This window comes from Lepus europaeus, chromosome 6 (assembly GCF_033115175.1).
Source record: "Lepus europaeus isolate LE1 chromosome 6, mLepTim1.pri, whole genome shotgun sequence".
In the NCBI taxonomy this organism is placed as follows: domain Eukaryota; kingdom Metazoa; phylum Chordata; class Mammalia; order Lagomorpha; family Leporidae; genus Lepus; species Lepus europaeus.
The window spans coordinates 127,561,133-127,581,069 of NC_084832.1; the positions used below are offsets into that span (position 1 = coordinate 127,561,133).

The following is a 19,937-nucleotide window of genomic DNA, read 5'->3' on the forward strand; positions in this document are numbered from 1 at the left end:
AGCGAGGCCTGGGTCACTGGTGCTGCTGACGTGCAGTGAGAGAGACCAGCATTATGGGTGCCGCTGGTGTGCAGTGAGCAAGGCTGGGGTCGCTGGTGGCACTGGCGTGCAGTGAGTGGGGCCAGGGTTGGTGCCAGACACCCTCAGTGCATCAGGAGGTCCCCAGGACGAAGAGGACCCGTGGTGCTGCCGTGAGCAGGCTGTTCGGCAGCGGGTGAGCACTCAGGGAGTCTGTCCCGCTCGCTGCCCCTCCCTGGTGCCCGCCGTGAGGGTGGTGGTGAGGGTAGGGGCGCCATGGGCGCAGTGGCCGCCGTCAGCGGCAGCTCAGCTGGTCTCAGCACCCCCCCCCCCCCAAAGTCGTTGTGTTATTTTGAAAGCTTAAATTTCCTACCGTTTCTGAGGTTTCACTGAGGTTTCTAATTCTTCCTTCCAACGCAGAACTCTTAGCTGGGGCACTGTTCTGTGTTGAGCCTGGGACATTGATAAAAATGTGCTGATGACCCTCGGCTTTCTGAAGGACAGCCCGTGGAGTCTCCCAAGGACCAGTTCAGGCTCTGCCTCTGGGCTCCGGCCCCGGTTCCGTCTGCTGGCGGTTACAGGCTCGGTCCTCGTGCTCTCGACTTCGTTGATGAACAGTTGTGCTGCAACGTAATGCTTAGGTCTCAATGATCCGTTTCCCACCTCCTGAACAGTGATGAAGTAATTAACCTCAGCGCTGGGCTGGAAACAGAGGAGGTGACTCCTGGTGGCACAGGAAGAATTCTGAGAGCCAGCGCAGACTTCTGGTCCTCGCTCTGCCACTTGGCGTGTGACCTTGGTGAAAATCAATTAAACCAATATTTACCTCCTTCTTAAGACGCAGATAATACTTAAATCTCCTGTGAGCGGGGAGATAAATGTTGGTGAGCTAATTAATTTATAAATTGCTAAATAGATTGCGCACTGCCTTCACCTGCACGTTGAAACGTAGGGATTGAGGTTCCATTGCCTGCATGATTTTTCCAGGTCTAACTTAGTTCAAATGATGGTTCTCACATGAATATTCAAGCCCCCAACCACTGATCCGGCACTCCTTTTGTGCATAGTATTTACTTCTTGGCATTTGTACCCTCAGGAAGTTGTGCAGCGTGCGTTCTGCACATGTGTGAATATGCTGTGGCTCTCACTCCTTCAAACACTGGGCGGAGACCTCCGGAATGCCGCTCTAGGAGCAAAGCCCTAGAAATAATTCCCCTACTATTGTGGAATTCCAACTCAGTCTCACAGGCAGGTTACTTTTTGTCCACTATGTGTGTATTGTGTGTCACATGTGTGCTATGTATGTTACACCACGCACACCACATGTATAATATGTAGCATTTGCTGTCGTCTCCACGGGAGCATCACCTGTGGGTTTTCACAGTCCCTAGCTCGTCTGTCCTCAGCACTTGGATGCCTCCGACCTTCAAATCCCCTGTGAATGTCCCCTGGCAGTGGGACCTCCCCTCTCAAACACCCCTGCCCAGAGCCTACACCTCGGGCACCAGCAGAGTTGGGTTGCTCTCCCATGGCTTCCAAGGACAGAGCAGGGGAGGCTACCTGTGCTCTTGGGCTCTCGGAAGCACTGGGTATTGCAGGGCGAGCCCAGACACCGCCAGGCTCTGAGTGGCTTCCCTGCAGAGCGGCAGCACCCCTGCCATGGACGGGCGGAGTGTTCTGTGCACGACTGTTAGGTCCCGCCCACCGAAGACCTGTGCTGTGCTAGTACGGTGTGAATCCTGGCACGGGGCAGTCAGTGGAGCGAGTCCTGGCTTTGATGATCCTGGTGCACATCTTCCTTTGTGCCTCCCCAGACCACTTCAGTAGCCACTGGCGAGCCTGTGTCGGGAGTTGTCAGCTGCACGCAGTGCCAAAGAGCAGAACGGTCTCTTGTGCAGTCTTTCAAACACTTTTGTTCTCACTGACGATTGCTTGTATCGTTATAAACTGATTAAGCACTAAAGACATCGCCGTGTATTTAATAAGAGCTACTTTTGATCCTAGGACGTTAATGGTGGCCTTTGGGAAACCTCCAAATTTTTGCCTCTGTGTTTTATTCGACTCTTTGATTCCTAGACCTCATTACCTAGTGCGACTGAATAAAAATATTTCACTTGATGTAGACTTTAGCAACCTAATTCGTATCTGCTCCTTCCATGCATATTTATGTGAAGACCACATAACCTCCAGAAAAATGGAGCTGATGCTCTGAATTGATGAGAGCAACAAGCAGCTGTATCAGATGCATACCAAAATGTTGTTCTCTCTGGTCGGGAAGATGGCTTTTAAGTTAAGGATTTACTCACTCAACAACCTGTGACTCCTCCGTGCCATGGCAACAGTCTTAAAAATAGGAAGCAACTGATAGATACTACCCACAAAAGATAGGAGAAATCTGTTGTCTAAGAATAATTTATCCCATGTCTCCTTTATATGCAAAACTCGTGGAATTAAACTCGTTTTCAAGAAGACAGAAGAAAGCGATCCAGAAGCGTGTGGCTCCCTCCCAGTACAGTGTCTCTCACAAGCATTAATAAAATACTCATAAAAGCAGAAACCTACCCTGCTGGACATTGATTCTCAGAGCATGGAAGGTGCGTGGGTACACACGCATGCACATGTGTGGACACGCGTTGACCATTTAAAGGGAAAGCTATCTCATCGCGGCAAGGAACAGAGGGTTTTCTCTCTGCCCTCCGCGTTGAGTGTTTTATCGGGTTGCAGGTGGTGGAAATCTCAAGTCTCACCCTGCCATTTACAAAGAAATGAAAGGAAGGGGCTGTTTAATGCCAGGTCTCGCTGTCCCAGCCCTCCTTCTCGATGGAGCCCCCTCCGGTTCTGCAAAGTGTGAGATCTCCGTGAGGCAAGGAGAAGCAGACTTCATTTAGGATTCTTCTCGCGACTCCATTCGGATTACTCTTTGCACCTTTGAAATGTCCAAGGCACTCTGGGGTAGCTGTTTGTAAGCTGGCGCTGGGAGATGACATTTAAAACGAGTGAACGCGAGTGACAACATCCTCTGTAGGTAAACAGCGTCACCCCGCTCCAGCGCTGCTGTGGAAATGCTTATTTTCAGTGCTGCTCTCTGTGCATATGGCATTCTGGAAATTATGAATTCTGTTTTACAGAACTGCAATATTTATTACCAGAGGAAAATAGATTATTAATTACAGCCAAAGGCTGCTTTGATTAAATATACAATTAATTAGCTATGCTAAGCTCATCCATCCCGGAGCTCCTAATATTTTCATCCCGATGGTTCTTCTAGTACTTTTAATTAAAATTGTTCCAAAAAGCCACAAGTTAGCCGCATGTGCACTTAAACTGGAGTTATCTCTTCAGTGTTTCACTGGTTTCCATATGCCGTGTAATTAATCTTTAGTGATTAAATGTACATAAAATCATCAGAGATGCAAAGTGATTTGTGCAGACGCGGAACAATGGTGAGCTTTTACCGGGCCCTGGCAGGATTGTTTTTATCTGCGGAAAACGAATTCACAAGTGTACAGCTGTTGATTGTTTGAGGGAAGTAAATCTGCAGCACTGTGGCCCTCTGCTCTTCTTCCCCTCTTCCAATGCAGCTGAATAGACTGACAGTGTTCGTATAGGAATAAGTGTGCACGTGGCAGTGAGGCTGAAGCCTGCGATGAGTGTGTGAGCGAGGTGACACCCACTCCGTGGCCTGTCTGCTTTGCTCCCTGTAGCAGGCGCCCGAAAGGCCAGCAGCGCGTCTCACTGGTCCGCCCAGCACGCAGGACGTCCGAGCGTCCGTGCAGCACAGAACGAGAACATTTTAAATCCGTGTGTAGTTTTGTGGGTTTTCTTGTCATACTCATTTCCCATGAGCTTTTGGAATACTCCTTATGTGTATGGACTTTGGAATGTTTTGCACCTAAATAAGCATCTTTTAACGCCACAGCGTCTGTGCCACTGAGACGGAAGCATGAGAAAACCCAGGGGCTCCTCCCCCTCGGGAGCTTTCCCCCCTCACCCCAGGTGTGCGACAGCTGTCCCCCAGGCTGGGTCTTAAGGTGAGGGGCGTAGTGTAGACATGGCATCATGCATGGACAGCTTAAGTCACCTGCTTCCCGAGCTTTCTGATTCTCCTGTAGACAAAAACAAGTGGTCTCGGGTTCTTTTTACCAGGGTTGATTTGTTTGTGTCGATGTATTTGAAAGGCAGAGGGAGAGAGAGAGGTTCACTTCCTAAATGCCCTCCATTGCTGGCACTGGGTCAGGTTGGAACCAGAGCCTGCAGCTCAGTCCGGGTCTCCTTCGTGGGTATCAAGACCCAGGCATCTGAACCATCGCCTGCTGCTGCCTCCCAGGACGTGCACTGGCAAGAAGCTGGAATCAGAGATGGACTCAAACCCATCACTCCAGTGTTGGAGGCTGGCATCCCAAGTGGTGTCTTAACCAGGGCACCAAATGCCCACCACCTTCACTGCAGGGCTTGTTTGTTGAAGATTTATATGTTTATTTGAAAGGCAGAGAGAGAGAAATTGAGAGAGAGAGAGAGAGAGAGAGTGAGCTTCCATCCGTTGTTACACTCCCCAGATGGCCACAATGACCAGAAGCCGGGAGCTTCACTCAGTTCTCCCGTGTGGGTGCAGGTCCCAGGTGCTGGCGCCATCCTCCACTGTTTTCCCAGCTGCATTATCAGGGGGCTGGATTGGAAGTGGAGCAGCTGGGACTTGAACCGGTGCCTGTATGGGGTGGGGTGCTGCAGGCAGAGACTTAACGTGTTGCGCCACAGCGCCAGCGCCCTTCCCTGGAGTTCTGAGAAGCTTAGAGGATGTGTAAGGAATATATGCCTGTGCATCCTTTTCTAGAACTACGGACCTCCTGGGAGAGCCTGCTGTGTAATCTCTGCATTTTATAGACTTTTTTTCACTTTCTGTTTTCTCGTCCTGGGGACACAAGATAGGACGATAACTTGCAGTAGTCAACTGCTGATACGCTGTTGAATTGTAGCCTTGTGATCTGGCTAATGAGAGAAAACAGAAGAAGAAAATTCCACGCAGCCTCTTGGCCAGTTTTTACAGCTTCTGTGCTTCTGGGCTTTCCACATGCCAGCTTGTGATCCTGAGTCTGACTGGTGAAGATTTCACTCTTTTCCTGGATGAATAGGATCGTAATTTCTGTGGCTCTGGTGGCAGACGGGCCCGAGCGGAGCAGTAAGCACTGAGCACATTTCCTTGTGGCTCTTACTGTGTGTGGGAGCGCTTACAGATGAACACGTCACAGGCGTGACTGGTGCGCGTCCCAGCTCTCTTACGGAAAATACTAGAATTCCTAAGTTGGTGGGAAAACAGTTAAAATCTGAGTGTATTTTGGTGCAAAAATATCTGAAATACATACATAGTATTTTTGTTTTCTTAAGTATGCATTCTCTGTGAAATTTTTGAAGTCCCCTCACAGCCTTCATTGCTACTTTAAATGCATTTACTTTATTATTTTTTTTTACCTTAGGCAATGACCCACTTTTTATTACTACAGAGCAGGTGTTTGTTTTGCAAGCCCACGCACCGAGGATGCTGGGAGAGTGGTGGCCTATAGGGAGGGCAGTGGGTGTGGGGTCAGGTGATTTCACTTGAGGCAGTAAACTGAATTTCCCCCGGGTCTCGGCCTTCTGACTGCAGTTTTGTGCATCGAGCGAGCTCAACAAGTTCCAGAATCCACTCCCATGGCAGCATCAATTGTGGAGAGCGGTGCGTGCCTCCCACTTCTCCCAGGGCAGAAGTGGTGGCGCTGGCTTGTCCTGTCTTTGCACCCCACCGTGAAATACCTTTGGTCTTACAGGCACTGAGCTAGAACCAGCGGCTGGAAGACGGGGTTGGCCTGCACGTTCTGCTGTCCTTTGTTAACCCCCAGGTTCTGAAATGCCTTTAGAATCCTGTGATGCAGCACTTTCCTGAGTTTATGGGGACGGAAAGGCATAAGTGGTGCAGCTGGAGGACCACGCAAGACACAGGTCTGTTAGAGGAAACGTGCTCTTGACGGGACACTTACCTGGCAAGGCGTGCTCTAACCCAAAAAGGAGGGTTTCCAAGTATTGGGAGAAGCCATTTCTCAATTTCTAACCACTAGAAATGGAAGTCAGCAGGCGATGGGCAGCATCTGTTAGCCTTTGTGCTTTCATTCTGAAGGTTTGTCCGCTGCTGCTCCCGTTGCTGCTGTGTGGTTTTAGTTGATCCGAGCGGAAACCGAGCCTGGGTAGCGTAGAAAACGTGATAGGGCCCAGGTGTGGAGGGAACCTGGGAAAACGGTGCCTTGGCCCTGCGTCCTCTTCCAGGGGGCCGGCGACACCCGCCCTGTCCCCCGCTGCGTGCCCACTCTTGCCTCCAGTGGGTTTCTAGATGGTGGCCCAGCTTCCACCCGGTTACTGCTCACCGCAGCCTTCAGAGTTGGGTTCCCGAAACCTCAGTGGCATGGTGGCCCGCTAAGCTGTGCACTGAGGCCGACCCTTAGCTCCCTCACCTGACACCCAGCCTCCTCCCTACACATTCAGGGTACCCGCTCGCTCTCTCTGGTCCCAAAAGACTTCTCCTTCAGTTTCCACCCAGGGAATTCCTTGCTGGCTCCCATCTCTGCAATGTGTGAAAGGCTCGGTCGCTATGAACCACCTGTGTCCCATCCAGCATCGCACCCAACTCTGCCAGGTGGAGAGCCCTCGACGTTCCCCTGGAGATGGCAAACCTTTACTGCAGAGCCTTGCGAGAGCTGGGTGTGCACAGGTCTGGCTGTTGTTTTTCCCATCAGGCTGTGGGCTGCTGCACACAGCTGCCACCCTCTCAGGACCGTCTCGGGTGTGACCAGGCGAGGACAGGCCCAGCACACGACGCAGCTCCTGGCACTCGGTGACAGCTGATGGAGCAGTCATTGTCATGACTGTAACGTGCATCTCCAGGGAGCTTCTGGTCTCCGTCACTCAGCACAGGGAGGGAGGACACGCTGTGGGTCCTCCTCCCAGCCCGGGGCCAGCTGCCTCGGCTGTCTTATTTTTCTGATCCTATCCACAGTGCTGGCATGAATGGTGTCCCTTTTCCAGATGAGCAAACAGGTTCAGGGGGTGAAAATGGCTCACACATAGTCATGCCGTACGAGGGGCTGCGTTTGCTCCCACCCATGAGAGATCCCCAGATCCCAGCCCTTCGCCACCGCAGAGAGAAAGGCAAGTACCGCTGGAGAGTGGAGCAGGGCTGGATCCGCGTCTGCTGGGCTGGGGCCAGGGCCGGGAGGCTCCTGCCTGCCCTAGGTTAGGTAGATGGGATAGTACAGGTGTGTGGGCTCCAGAGTGGCATCGGGACGTGGGAACAGTGCCATCAGCCTGGAAGCAGATCACTTCCATGACAAATACAAGCTGATTTGTTTATCCATTTTTTTAAAAAGATTTATTTATCTATTTGAAAGGCAGAGTTACCGAAAGGCAGAGGCAGAGAGAGAGAGAGAGGTCTTCCATTTGCTAGTTCACTCCCCAGATGGCTGTAACAGCCAGAGCTGAACCAATCTGAAGCCAGGCGCTTCTTCCAGGTCTCCTACATGGGTGCAGGGGCCCAAGTCCTTGGGCCATCTTCTGCTTTCCCAGGCCATAGCAGAGAGCTGGATGGAATGTTGAGCAGCCGGGACTCAAAGCAGCACTCCTGTGGGATGTGGGCATTGCAGGCAGCGGCTTTACCCACTGCGCCACAGCACTGGCCTTCCCATGGGTTTTGTGGAGAAATACATGAGCGTTGATTTTATGAATCGAGTGTCAAGTATGCGCCAAGCATGTTTCCTGAGCCCTGAATCTACACCACTGAACACAGCAGTTTCTGGGTGCTGTGTTCTGTGCACAGGACATTGAGGTAGTGAGGTCCACAATGCTGTCGTGTGCGGTGCCATGCACCTTGCAGAGGATGGCCACCGTGTCTTTGTGCTGTGACAGGCGCCCTCTTACAAAGAACCCAGTGTCTCCAACTCCTCTATTAGCAGCTGTGTGCTACAGTGCACTTCTATGATGTCTAACAATTATTTGGTTTCATAAAGGCCAGACTCCGGGCTGGGGCAACAGAGTCCCGGGTCTGTGTATGTTACGTCCACGGATGCTCTCATCCCAATGGTGGGGAGAAGAGATCTCCTCCAAGGGCGTAGAGCATGGTTCTTCTTCCTCAGCTGGTTCAGAGATGCAGAACCCTGACTAAATGCTGACACTGTGAGTGGAGTATGTTTCTGGGGGAAGTTCCAGTTGTTGATGTGCAAGGCCTCTCCCCTGTCATGGAATACCTTGAGGTTGTTCAAAGAGCACCTGCCCTGCGTGCGCCCTGTGTCTTCATGTCGGTGGGCCAGTTGCAGGAAGTTCCTGAATTTCTCATTCAGGTCAACGTCCCTGGGTCTGCAGTGTCAGAACTCAAAGGAGAGGTTCATTCACGGTCCTCAGAGGAAGGAAAAGGTCAAGGAGGAGTTGTTATCCTCCGGCTCCATCCGTGGCTCTCAGTGAGCCTTACACTCAGTGTTCACTGCTTGCATTCTCACTTGAGATACTAGAAGTCTTTTTATGGACATGAAAGAAAGCCCACAATTAGCCAGAAGGCAGCCATTTGTCTGTCTTTTAAAATAGCTCTGTTTGGAGAAGAACTGGGTTCTGGGTGCTATTCGGGAGATGAACATTTGGAGAGAGAGGCAGTCGGAGACACCAGACTGTTGTTTGCTGTAGGGCTGTGTGTGTGCTGCACCGTGCACATGTTCCTGGGCGGTAAGACGTGGCGTGTAGAGCAGGAATTTCTTTCCCTAAAGTCATGTAAAAGCCAGAAACGAGCTCTATAGGAAACTCTTCACACAAGTATTTGTGAATTCTTGATGGCAGCTGGAATCCATTTTTAACATTTGGCAAGTATAACAATATTTTGACACATTTTATTTTGACCTAATTTCAGATCACAACGTTTCAAAAATACAAAGAATTCATCAGTTCCATTCACTTACAGTCCCCAAATTTGTTTTAAGTTACTCGTTAGAGAGGCAGAGAGAGAGAGGGGACACGGAAGAGCCTGTAAGAGCTTCTGTAGCTGGGTCGGCGCCCGAATGCCTGCAAAGGCAGGATTGGGACGGGCTGACGCTGGGACCCGTAACTCAGTCCAGGCCTCCCCATGGGTGTCAGGGACCCAGTGACTTGTGCGTACACATTTGCAGGGAGCCCGAGTCAGGAGCTGGAGTCGGGTATTGAACTCCGGTGCCCTGATGTGAGATGATTCTTAACCAGAGTCAACCTCCCGGATAAATGCTTACCTCGGTTTTCTGCATTGTAACATTTTACATTTGTGTGAGACTCTCCGTCCACCAGAGGTTAGCACCAATGCACACAGAGTTATCACTTGTCTCCTACCAAACATCCATAGCCCATATCCAGTTAACAAACAGAAACTGAGGCCCCACCCACAAAGGGACCACTTGCCAGCTCTGCGAATACCCCAGATTTGCATGGTGGCTTTACCTTAGAGCATGTGCCTTTGACTAAACCTGAGAAATGAGCATTTTTATTGTAGATGCAACTGCTTTAGGTAGCACAGTTACATTTCAGGAACAATACATTTCAGCTTTTGCTGCCTTTTGGTTGCCGTTTCTTAAATCAGGGGAGCTCTGCACCCAGCTGTGTTCCCCAGGGTGCCCGGCGGGAATGGAAGGTGCACTCGGAGCAGTGAGCCCGGGGTGGACCACGTCCAGCCCACGGGCTGTATCAGACCTGCAGAATCATTGGCTCTGGCCCTGCTGAGGCGACGGCAGGGACTTGGAACTCAGTGAGTGTAGAACAGGCTCCCTTGAAGCTGCCGTTTTGTGTGGCCTGTGGATGATGTTATAAACATGCAAGTGGCCCTGGCAGGAAACGCTTTCCCCGACCGGGTACCTGCTGGAACGTGACACAGGTGTGAGTGCATTGTGGTCAAGAACCTGGGGAACAGCCACGGAGAAGTCTCTGATGGATTTTATTGTTGATTGACACATCATCATTACATGTTTAGCAGACAGAATGTGATGTTTTGATGTTTGTCTGCCTTGGGGAAGGAAGGAGTCAGCTAATTCGAATGTCCGTTGGTTGCCTCCCACACCTAGTTTGTGTGTGGTGAGATGAGGGCAGATCTACTCTGTTAGCAGTTTTGAAATGTGCAGTGCATTGTTGTTAAACTGTGATAGGCTGGGGAGGGGTGGGGACTGCGTGATGTTCGAAGAGCAGCTCTTACCCGTGTACCTGGAGGGGACAGTGGGCCCGGCTGTGCTGCATAAAGTCCTGGAAGACTCTTGTCCTTAGCCAAATTGAGCAGGGTTTGTACCACAGGGAGCCTGGGTGTAGCCGGTGGGGGGGGGGGGGGGGGGAGTGGGTGCAGCACCGCAGGGTGCAGAGCTGGGTGGAGGGTGGACTATGGGTCTCAGGAGAAAGCGAGAACAGCCAGCTCAGGTGCCAAAGGGGAGACGCTTCCATTTCTCCTGCTGGGGTGAAACAGACCCGTTTATAAAGAGGTGGGTGAAGCCGTGCTGTATGCGTTCTCGTTTATTTTCCTCATCTAGAATCGGGACATAACAGAACCTGCGCCTTCGCAGCAGGGCTCACGTCTGTAAAAAGTTCTCTTCAAATGTGTTCATTCCCAAGGGAGAAAGCTTAGAAGAGACATAAAAGGGGAGTCAGAAGACTCCGGAAAGTGCAGGAGATGTACAGGAAATCAGAACAGAACAGAAGGAGGAACCACTGTAGACTATGCACTCCCGAGACGTCCTAACGTGGATTCCAGAGCAGTCAGACTCCCTGGCGCCGCAGGGCCCTCGCCGTCCTGGGGCAGTGGACGGGGTCAGGCAGCGAGGCTCTGCACTGTAGTCATCATGGTGGCACAGTCCAGTTGCTAAAGGCAGCCGTGGGCCTTGCAGCTTCTCTAGCTGCTTGGGAATCCATGTCAAGACACAGGTTAAACACCCATACACCACGAGTGGCAAATCCCACACCTGACCTCACGTGACGAGTCTCCCAGAGCACAAGTGCATGACAAAGAGTGTAGAGGGTGACCCTCAGGCCACGTGTATAAAGGACACAAGGACCATAAACAGAGTAACTTAGTGTTGAGACTTGGGTCCCCTTGCAAGACAGCGCATTTTGAAAACGTAGAAGTTCCAGAATCCAAGAGCGTGGGAAATCCGAGACTTCTCTTCCCAAGTGTTTGGATGGGAATCCGCGGTGTCTGTCAGTGTGTCCAGTACATTGGGTTATTGGGTTCTCTTGGGTCATGCGTGGACATTAGGTTCCTCACTTGGTAAGGATGAATCCCGAAATGTTACAGGTGCAGGGTGGGCGACCGTCTTTATTCTGGGGGGGAGCAGGTCGGGGGTCTGCAAACACGGGGTCCAGCTGGGGCCTGAAGGTGTTGGCCACGCAGTGGGTCTGTGCTGCAGCAGAGGGACCCCACCCCTGCTGCTCTCCGCACTGGCAGGGGCCATTGTCAGGCAGGGACCCGACCGCCGGAGGTTAGGACTGGGTGGGAAAGCCAGCTTCCCTCGCCTGGCCACATAGGGACACCCCCATCCATGGGAAATGAAGCCACCGGCCACCCGTGTCCAGACAAGAGCACTGCTGGCCGAGTCTGCTCAGGACGTCACATGGGAAAACTGCCACGTTCGCTTCTGGAAACACGGGCACAGCCAGGCAGCAGCACAGCTCTGGACCAAGTGGGCTTTGAGATGGATGCAGTCCAGCGTTTCTGATGTTCATACAGCGAAATTAGCTAACAGCACAACACTGCAATTCAGCGCCTACCAACATCTATTGACAACGTTGTTTAAAAAGGCAAAACTGGGCCAGAGCAGTGGCATAACAGGTAAAGCTGCCGCCTGCGACACTAGCATCCAGTATGGGCGCTGGTCATAGTCCCCACTGCTCCACTTCCGATCCAGCTCTCTGCTAATGTGCCTGGGACATCAGCAGAAGATAGCCTAAGTCTGGCCATCTGGGGAGTGAACCAGTGGATGGGAGTGTCTGTCTCTCTCTCTCTCTCTCTCTCTCTCTCTAACTCTGCCTTTCAAATAAATGAATCTTTTTTAAAAAGTCAAAATTAATTCTAGTCAGCATTGTATGTTTGCTTCATATACTTTTGCACAATTTCTAGTCTGTGAATTCGTTTTACTATAAAAAATTTTATAGTATGTTTTGCTTAATTTATACATCAGAGGTCCACATAGAATCAAACCCTGAGAAGTTTAGGGGAAAAGTCGTGTGCTTAAATTCTGTAAATTTGTCTAAGATTGTATACGGCAAGTGTTCTAGTGAGTAGAGTTGAGGTTCTTCTGAATTTTCAACACCAGCTATCTTAGCAGCAATGTGATTATTGTTTCCTCATCCTGCAGAATAACCGTAGACCACGCTTTGACAACCCCTCTCTGGCTTCCAGAGGGGGATCTGATGTGCGTTCACTTGGAGACTTGGGTCACACAGTTCCTTGCAGTCATCTGTACGGGTGGGAGGTCTTGCACACTCACCTGGCGCAGCAGGCTGGCCATGCAGATCTGTGAGGTTCCAGACCTTCAGACTCGCTGGGTGGGAAGTTGCTCTGCGTCTGCTGTACCTCATCCTGGGTTGTCTTTGCTGCTTCTTGAAGCTGCTGTTTGGCCTCTTCTCTCCTGTACGGCACAGATGCTTAGAAACCTTGACTTTCCTTAAGCATCACGTTGGACGCCTTCGTCGTTAACAGCTCCCTGGGTGAGTTACTCCTGCACCCTTCTGTCTGTTTCCTGGTGTCCCATGAAATTGTACATTGTGGTTGGTTTCGGATGAGTCATCAGAGAGGAGCTGTTCCCATCCAAGCTGAGGCCACCTCTGGAGAGGCCGAGCGGTGTTCCCCAGGGGTGGATAGCTCCGTCAGCTGACGCGGCCCTGAGCGTCGCTGTGACCCTTGTGTGTGAGAAGCGGCATTCTTCCCTCAACGTCCACCACTTGTCATAGATTACAGAGCCCGTGTGCCCCAGCAGTGCCATCCTGCGCTGCGTCTTCTGCACTTACTGTTGACAGTGCCTGTTCTCCTTCCACTTAGAATGGTGCTGTCGACGTAACGGGAAACAGGGACTTTGTAGGAACGAGACTCTGGTGTGTTTTCGCGTCTCTTGAAGTGGGTGTGTGTTACGACAAGGCGTCCCTTGGCTGTCTCTCGCATTGCAGGACCTTGTCCTGAGGAAGCTCTTTGATCAGTGCAGGAGGGGGGAACACCTCCCAGAGGTGGGATCCCCAGTAGGTGCACGCAGTCCCCATCAGGGTTACGTACTGGGTCACCTGAGTGTGCGTCTCAGACCTGCTTCAGGTTGGACATGATGGGAGTTCTTGGTCCACTTGTCTCCCCACATGTGGTCTATCTGGGCACACCCAGCTGTCACTGTGTATCCTCCACGTCCTCTCACTGGTGTCTTCATGTCCTCTTTCCTGCCGTTGGCAGTTCTCATCCCCTCACTTTGCACAGTATGCCCACCTCCTCCTGTGTCAGCTCAGGTGGCTCTGTGACCACTCCCGGGTCCAGACCTGCCACTCTGGGGCGGGCCTCCTCCTCTGTGTCAGCTCAGGTGGCTCTGTGACCACTCCCGGGTCCAGACCTGCCACTCTGGGGCGGGCCTCCTCTGTGTCAGCTCAGGTGGCTCTGTGACCACTCCCGGGTCCAGACCTGCCACTCTGGGGCGGGCCTCCTCTTCTGTGTCAGCTCAGGCGGCTCTGTGACCATTCCCATTCAGACCTCCCACTCTGGGGCAGGCCTCCTCCTCTGTGTCAGCTCAGGTGGCTCTGTGACCACTCCCGGGTCCAGACCTGCCACTCTGGGGCGGGCCTCCTCACCATCATCAGCCACACGGATTTGTTCATTTGCAGTCTGATTCTCGGTGGCCATACAACCAAGTCACTTTGGGCCGCACTTCTCAAGATACAGAAGTATCAGATACACGAAGCGTGCGTGTTTTACTGCTCTGCCCACTCTTTCCGTTCCAGGAAGCCTGGAGAAGAAAGCCCCTCCCCCCCACCATGCCTGGAACACCTCTGCACCTAAACCTCCAACTCAGTCCCTTTGACACATGGGATTTCTTTCGTATTTCATCTTCAAATTACCTTTCACAGCCTCCCATCAGCTTTGCTCCCAAACTGCTTCATCCGCTTTATTTTCCCTGAAAATCCACTTCCTTGTGCTCTTCTAGCAAAAAGAGCTTCTCACCTTGAACTGGATACCAAGAAAGCTTGGGTCTCTGCCCTTAACGTCCTACATTAAACGTGGCGCCTTAAACTGACGGCTTCTCCACCTCCAGTCTCAACAGAAAACAGAGGATGGATGTTGTCTGTGTCAAACGTGGGAGATGGAGACAGAGAAAGAGCTAGAGAATAGAGTGATAAAGAAATAGACTAATGAGCATTTGGCTCCGTGAAATAGGAAATATTTTGTTAACTCCCTGAAAAAATGACATGTTGCTCTTAGTTTACTGCAGTCCGGTTGGATTAACTGCAGGTGTTGCTCCAGGGGTATTTTTCTGCCATGCTCTAACTGGAGATAACTGAGCAGAAAATCCCAATTAATCTCTCTTTTTCTGTTGTGAAAGGGATAATTTATAAAATGGTGACCTTTAGGTAGGCTAACGGTGTGTTGATGAACTTCAAGTGTTTAGTATTATCAGCGCTTCCACTTTCCAAGGCGTCGTGTGAGGCGGCGGATCCCTTAAAGGTCACGGAGTTCTTTACTTTGAGAGATATTAAATAGCTTATGAAAATAGGGGTCAGCGGCTTGGTAACTGGAAGAAAAGATCACTCCCAAAAGGGAAGTCAGATATTTGAGATTGTATTGACTGTCCTTTTAAAGATTGTATTTGCTTGTCCTCAGAGCAAAGAATGGAATTTGCATGTAAATGCCGTGATTGTAAATGAATGAATGTGTGGGTCATAGAATCAATAGATATTGATCTTGCCCACTGAACACTAATGTTGTTCTGAATGTGCCAAGCATTGCACTAAGGACTAATGACTTCCCAGCCTGAGACACTTCTCAGTCATTTCTGTGCTTCTGTACAAAGTTTTGTACTGTGTGAGTTTGGCAAAAACGATCTTTGTTTATAGGAACACAGAATAATTCATTGTTATCTGTGGGAAACTTGGTTTTAAAAGCGTTGTTCTCGGGGCAGGTGTTTGGCCCAGCAGTTAAAGCCGCATTTGGGCTGCTTGTGTTTCTTAGCACAGTTCCTCAATTCCACACCGACTCTGATTCCAATTCCAGCTTCCAGCTAACGCACACTGTGGGAGGCAGCAGCGGATGGCTCCAGTCCTTGGGTTCTCCCAGAACCCACGTGGGAGAACAGCATTGAGTTCCAGGCTCCTGGCTTCATTCTGGCCCGGCCCCAGCTCTTGCAGGCCTTTGGGGAATGAACCAGCAGGTGGACGATCCCGGCTTCACTCCTTCCTGTCTGCCTTTCAGATGAAATGTTGACAATTTAATGCTTGCCAATATTTTTAATTGAAAAATAATTTTAAAAAATTATTCTTGCTTCAGAGATTACTAAAACCAAATGCACACTGAACAGCGGCTAGGTTGTCACACAGGGAAGGACCCAGCCACCTTGGAGAAACGAGGGGGGCCGTGTGTCTCCCCTTGCTGATTGACAGACACACTTCGTGCGTTAGCTGGAGAAATAAACCCGAGCCGCCGAGTCTCCCTTTCTCCCTTTTACGCTCAGATGTTGGTGAACATCGTTTCCAAAATGTGCTCTTCCATTCAGCTGCTGCCGGAGGTGGACTCTGTGCAGGTGGCACTTGGGAACAGGAGGTTGGGTGGACATAGTTCCTGCAGGAGTCAGACGGTTGGGAACAGGTTATGTTGAGGTCTGTGGTCAGAAAAGGAAGTGTGTGTGGCCCTTCAGGAGCGGTGTGCAGCTAAATCAAAGGGCAAAGGGCAAAGACCAGGACAGAGGGCAGATCCTTACCTGCCCCACGGATCTCCCCAAGCACTTACTACCCCCAGAGTGAGCAGCCCCCGGCAGCGGGACTCCGTGAGCACGGATCACAGCGTGCCGCAGTGGGTAACACTGGCCTGTACTTTGCCTCTCTGCAATTTCTTTGATCCTTTGCTGACTCTGTGCCCCACAGGGCAGCAGTGCAGCCTGGTCTCGGCAAGCACCTGTCATCCCCCAGGAGCCCAAGGAGAGGAAGCGTGTGTCCACGGGGCTCCCGTGTCCATTGTCCTGTGGCTGCCACATCAGGCACCCTGAGCGGTGTCCCTGAAAGTTCTGTGATGAGGGTCAAGTGTGATGGGGGGAGGCGAGACACACGGGGTGAGTGCACGGGGGCCGGGGCCCCTCAGGTCTCCTGCCATGCTTCCCACCAGTGGGTCCAGCACTGCCCTGGCAACCGTTTTGCTGCGTAGAGACTTCATTGCTTATTTCTCAAAGGCACATGACCTCTCTCAGGGTCCACTGGGCAGATGAGTTCCTCCGAGCCTTGAAGCCTGCCTCTGCCTGGCGTGACACAGTGACTCCCACCTGCCACTGTGAGCCTTGCTCTGAGCACAGCAGAGCTGTGTCTGTTCAGGAAGAGGGAGTCTGCTCCCATTCACGTCAGCAGTTCTCCATGGCTGCAGCTCAGGGACCCCCTTTGCTGCTTTCTCGGCACCCAGGGGTCTCTGGGGGTTTGCTGGTTGGTGCAGGTCAGTCTGCAGGGCCTCATCAGCAGGCAGGCGGCATAGATAGCTGTCTGGAGAGGGCATTGTCTAGAGCCACTGGCCATGGTGTTGGGCCACTAAATCTCTGTTCTAATTTGGAAAGACCAGCACATCGGTTCATTTGGAGGAGGAGGGGTGAAGCTATTTCAGGATTGGAAGATTCCTCATGAAAGCACAACTTGCACTAAGAGGCTGAGTTGGGACCAGTTCTGGGGGCATGAATTGACACCTGTTGGAGAGCAGCGTGTGTGTCACCCACGCACACGCACACACACAGGGCCCAGGGAAGGCCGTGCGGGTGTTTTGGCTGCTGCTAAGGCTGGGCGTGTCCCGGGCCCTGGGGAGGCAGGTGTGGGAGAGGCACACACTAAGGTAATTTTTTCTGATGCAGTGCTTGTGCCCTGCTGTGGAGCTGCCGCTTTCTCTGTTGTGTCCAGGGCCACCTAGGTGAGCCATAAATTGGTATCAACTCATCCAGGTCAGGATCCAGAGGGGCGGAGCGGGCTCACGCAGAGGCTCACAGCTCTGCTCCTTTCCCGTGCCCACCCACGAGCCCGGCTCTTGTTAAAAGTCAGTTCTGACTCTGCGGGTGGAGCAGCGCCGGGATCCTGCATCCCTCCTCATCCGCTGGGCGAGGGTGCTGCCGCCGCCACCGCCTCTCGGACCACACTCTGACTAGCCAGAGTTTAGAGTAAATTGCACAACAGCAGTCAGGTGGCCTGTACGGGAAGATGACATTAGATTGTACAGACACTGAAAATTGATGGAACATTGATATCTCCTTTAAGGCACTGATCTTTTGGGGGAAAAAAAAGCTGTAAAAAGCGAGCTGCCCTTCACATTTTGCCTGGAGAGTCTGATGTGTTTTGACGTGGTTATGTTACTTAATTTTTTAATTCTTTGCGAACAATGCTGATGGTGTTTTGTGGACCGATTGCACCTGCACACGGGTTCTGTGATCTCTTTGACTTCTGTCCGTTGGTGAAGTGTGTAGTGAGTGTGAGCATCTGGGTGGCGTACAGTTCCTTTAGCAGCATCATGTAGCCTGCGCGCATCATGTAGTCCCTGCCCGTCCTGCAGTAACCTGTCGCGGTGCCCTCTGTCCTGGCTGCGTGTAAGCCATGTCCTTGTGTCTGTGCAGGTCAACGGGAAGGATCTGTCCAGGGCCACCCATGAGGAGGCGGTGGAGGCTTTCCGCAACGCCAAGGAGCCCATCGTGGTGCAGGTGCTGCGACGTACGCCCCTCAACAGGCCGGCCTGGGCGGCGGGCCCCGACGTGCGGCTCGTGCATGCCAGCACCCAGACGGACATCACCTTCGAACACATCATGGCCCTGGCCAAGCTCCGGCCGCCCACGCCCCCAGTGCCGGACATCTGCCCCTTCCTGCTGTCGGACAGGTATCTCTCGGGCATCTCTGTCGCCGCACTGTGAGTTGTGATTTCAGGTAGCTCTGCATGGGAAGCAGGCACTCCACAGGGAGGACGCTCACCCAGAAGGTCGCGGCTGTGTTTGGTGCAGTGTCTGCGCCTGTTGGTTCTTGCCTGTCGCTGCCCCACACAGTGGCCTCGGCTGCAGGTGCGCTGAGCCGTCCTGGTTTGCAGGAGTGTTGTGCAGCTCGTGTGCGCTGGCCAGAGAAGCAGCTGGGCGCGCCAGGGCTGCCAGACACCTCGTGACCGCTTGGGTGCAGCTGCTCTGCTGGCATCGCATCCTCATCTCCCTCCCCTCTGCAGTTCTCTTTAAAGGAGAGCCAAGGACATCCATTTAATTAAAGTGCACTTCTTCTAATGAAACCACTGCGCGGTGTGTGGAAGCATGAGCAGAGGGCCTGGCTGCCTGGGCGGAAGGCAGTGGAGGTCTCTGGGCCCAGCCTCCCGTAATGTGAGCACGCCGAGGCTCTGGGCCAGCAGCCTCACTGCACGGCTGTGGAAGTCTGTGCTGCCCGATGCATTTTGTTCTGCAGCCGATCCAGGAGGGGTTCACACACTGCTGAGCGCTGATCTCAAAAGCAGAGGTCTCTTCAGGCTGCAGGTTCAGTGCCTCCTGTAGACCAGTCTCTGCTTTGGCGAGCCCAGCTCTGGTCATGCCATCTCCCTGCCCGCCCTGCAGGGGTTTCCGTGACCACTGCCCAGGCACCTGAGGCTCTGCAGTGGCGCTCAGGCCTCAGAGTTCATGTGAGCTCTCTGCAGGCCATACCTCCGGTGGGCGGGCAGCCTGCAGAAGCCATGCCCTGTAAAGCCAGCCCCAGGCGGCCAGGGGCTCCACTCTTGTTGTCACTGACCTCACGCATCCGCTGCCTTTTGCCTCCAAATGAGGTGCGTCAGGCCCTAGAAGGAGGCACTGGGAAAATTCCCAACGAAGGCGCGGCCCCTGTCTCTGAGCTGCTGTTCTAATGGCAGAGATGGAGTGCGCGCAGGCAGGCCAACGTGTAATGTTGGTGAACACGAGGGTCTTCGAAAGCTCCCTGGGAGAATGCACAGTATGGAAGAACTCTGCATGGATTTCACCAACTTTTACACCAGAGTAACCTCACGTAACTTGTAATTCCATTTTTCCATGAACTTTTTGCAGTTCCCTTGACATGTGCGAGTAGTAGCCACCCACTAAATAGCAATGAACTTGGATAAATAACATCAAACCTCACTTTTTTTTTTTTAAAGATTTATCTATTTAGTATTTGAGAGCCAGAGTTAGAGAGAGAGGGAGACAGAAGGAGAGAAATGTCTTCCATCCGCTGGTTCACTCCTCAAATGGCCACGATGGCCAGGGCTGGGCCAGAGCACAGCGCATATATCGTCTCTCTTGTCACAGATAATGACACACATGCAAGTAACATGGCTGTGATCACACAGCTGGAGGAGGCAGGGCCAGGCCTCTAAGCCTAGGGTTGTGCCTGGGCCACTCCATGGACAGGGCTGCCGTCTGCCCTTCCATGGCTGCAGCTCTCGGTTCAGAGGCGAGCTCTTCCAGCCAACTGCAGTAAATCCACCTGCTCCGAGTGCCCTCACAGCTTCCTTATGCTCCCTGTAACTACAGCACCAGGCTGCTGCTGTCCCCGGTCAAGAGGACAGGAACTGGACTTTGTGCACCAGCATATGTCTAGCACCTGACGGAGGCCTCGCATATGTTGGGCCCTCAGTCAGTGGTCACTGGGTGCGCAAGGCATGTTCTTGGCAGCACCCCCTTTAACTCATGAGGAAGTGGAACACACAGACACCCCTAGTAGGAGCACCAAGT

At 52.3% G+C, this 19,937-nt stretch overlaps 1 protein-coding gene across 1 annotated transcript in view; it reads left to right on the forward strand.

Moving 5' to 3' along the window:
- The window catches only part of PDZRN4 (PDZ domain containing ring finger 4), a 136,157-nt gene that overhangs the window by 50,082 nt on the left and 66,138 nt on the right, over positions 1-19,937 (forward strand). Inside the window, exon 2 of the mRNA XM_062195536.1 lies at positions 17,844-18,100. Within this exon, the coding sequence (XP_062051520.1) occupies positions 17,844-18,100 (257 nt within the window). The remainder of the gene's footprint in view (positions 1-17,843; positions 18,101-19,937) is intronic.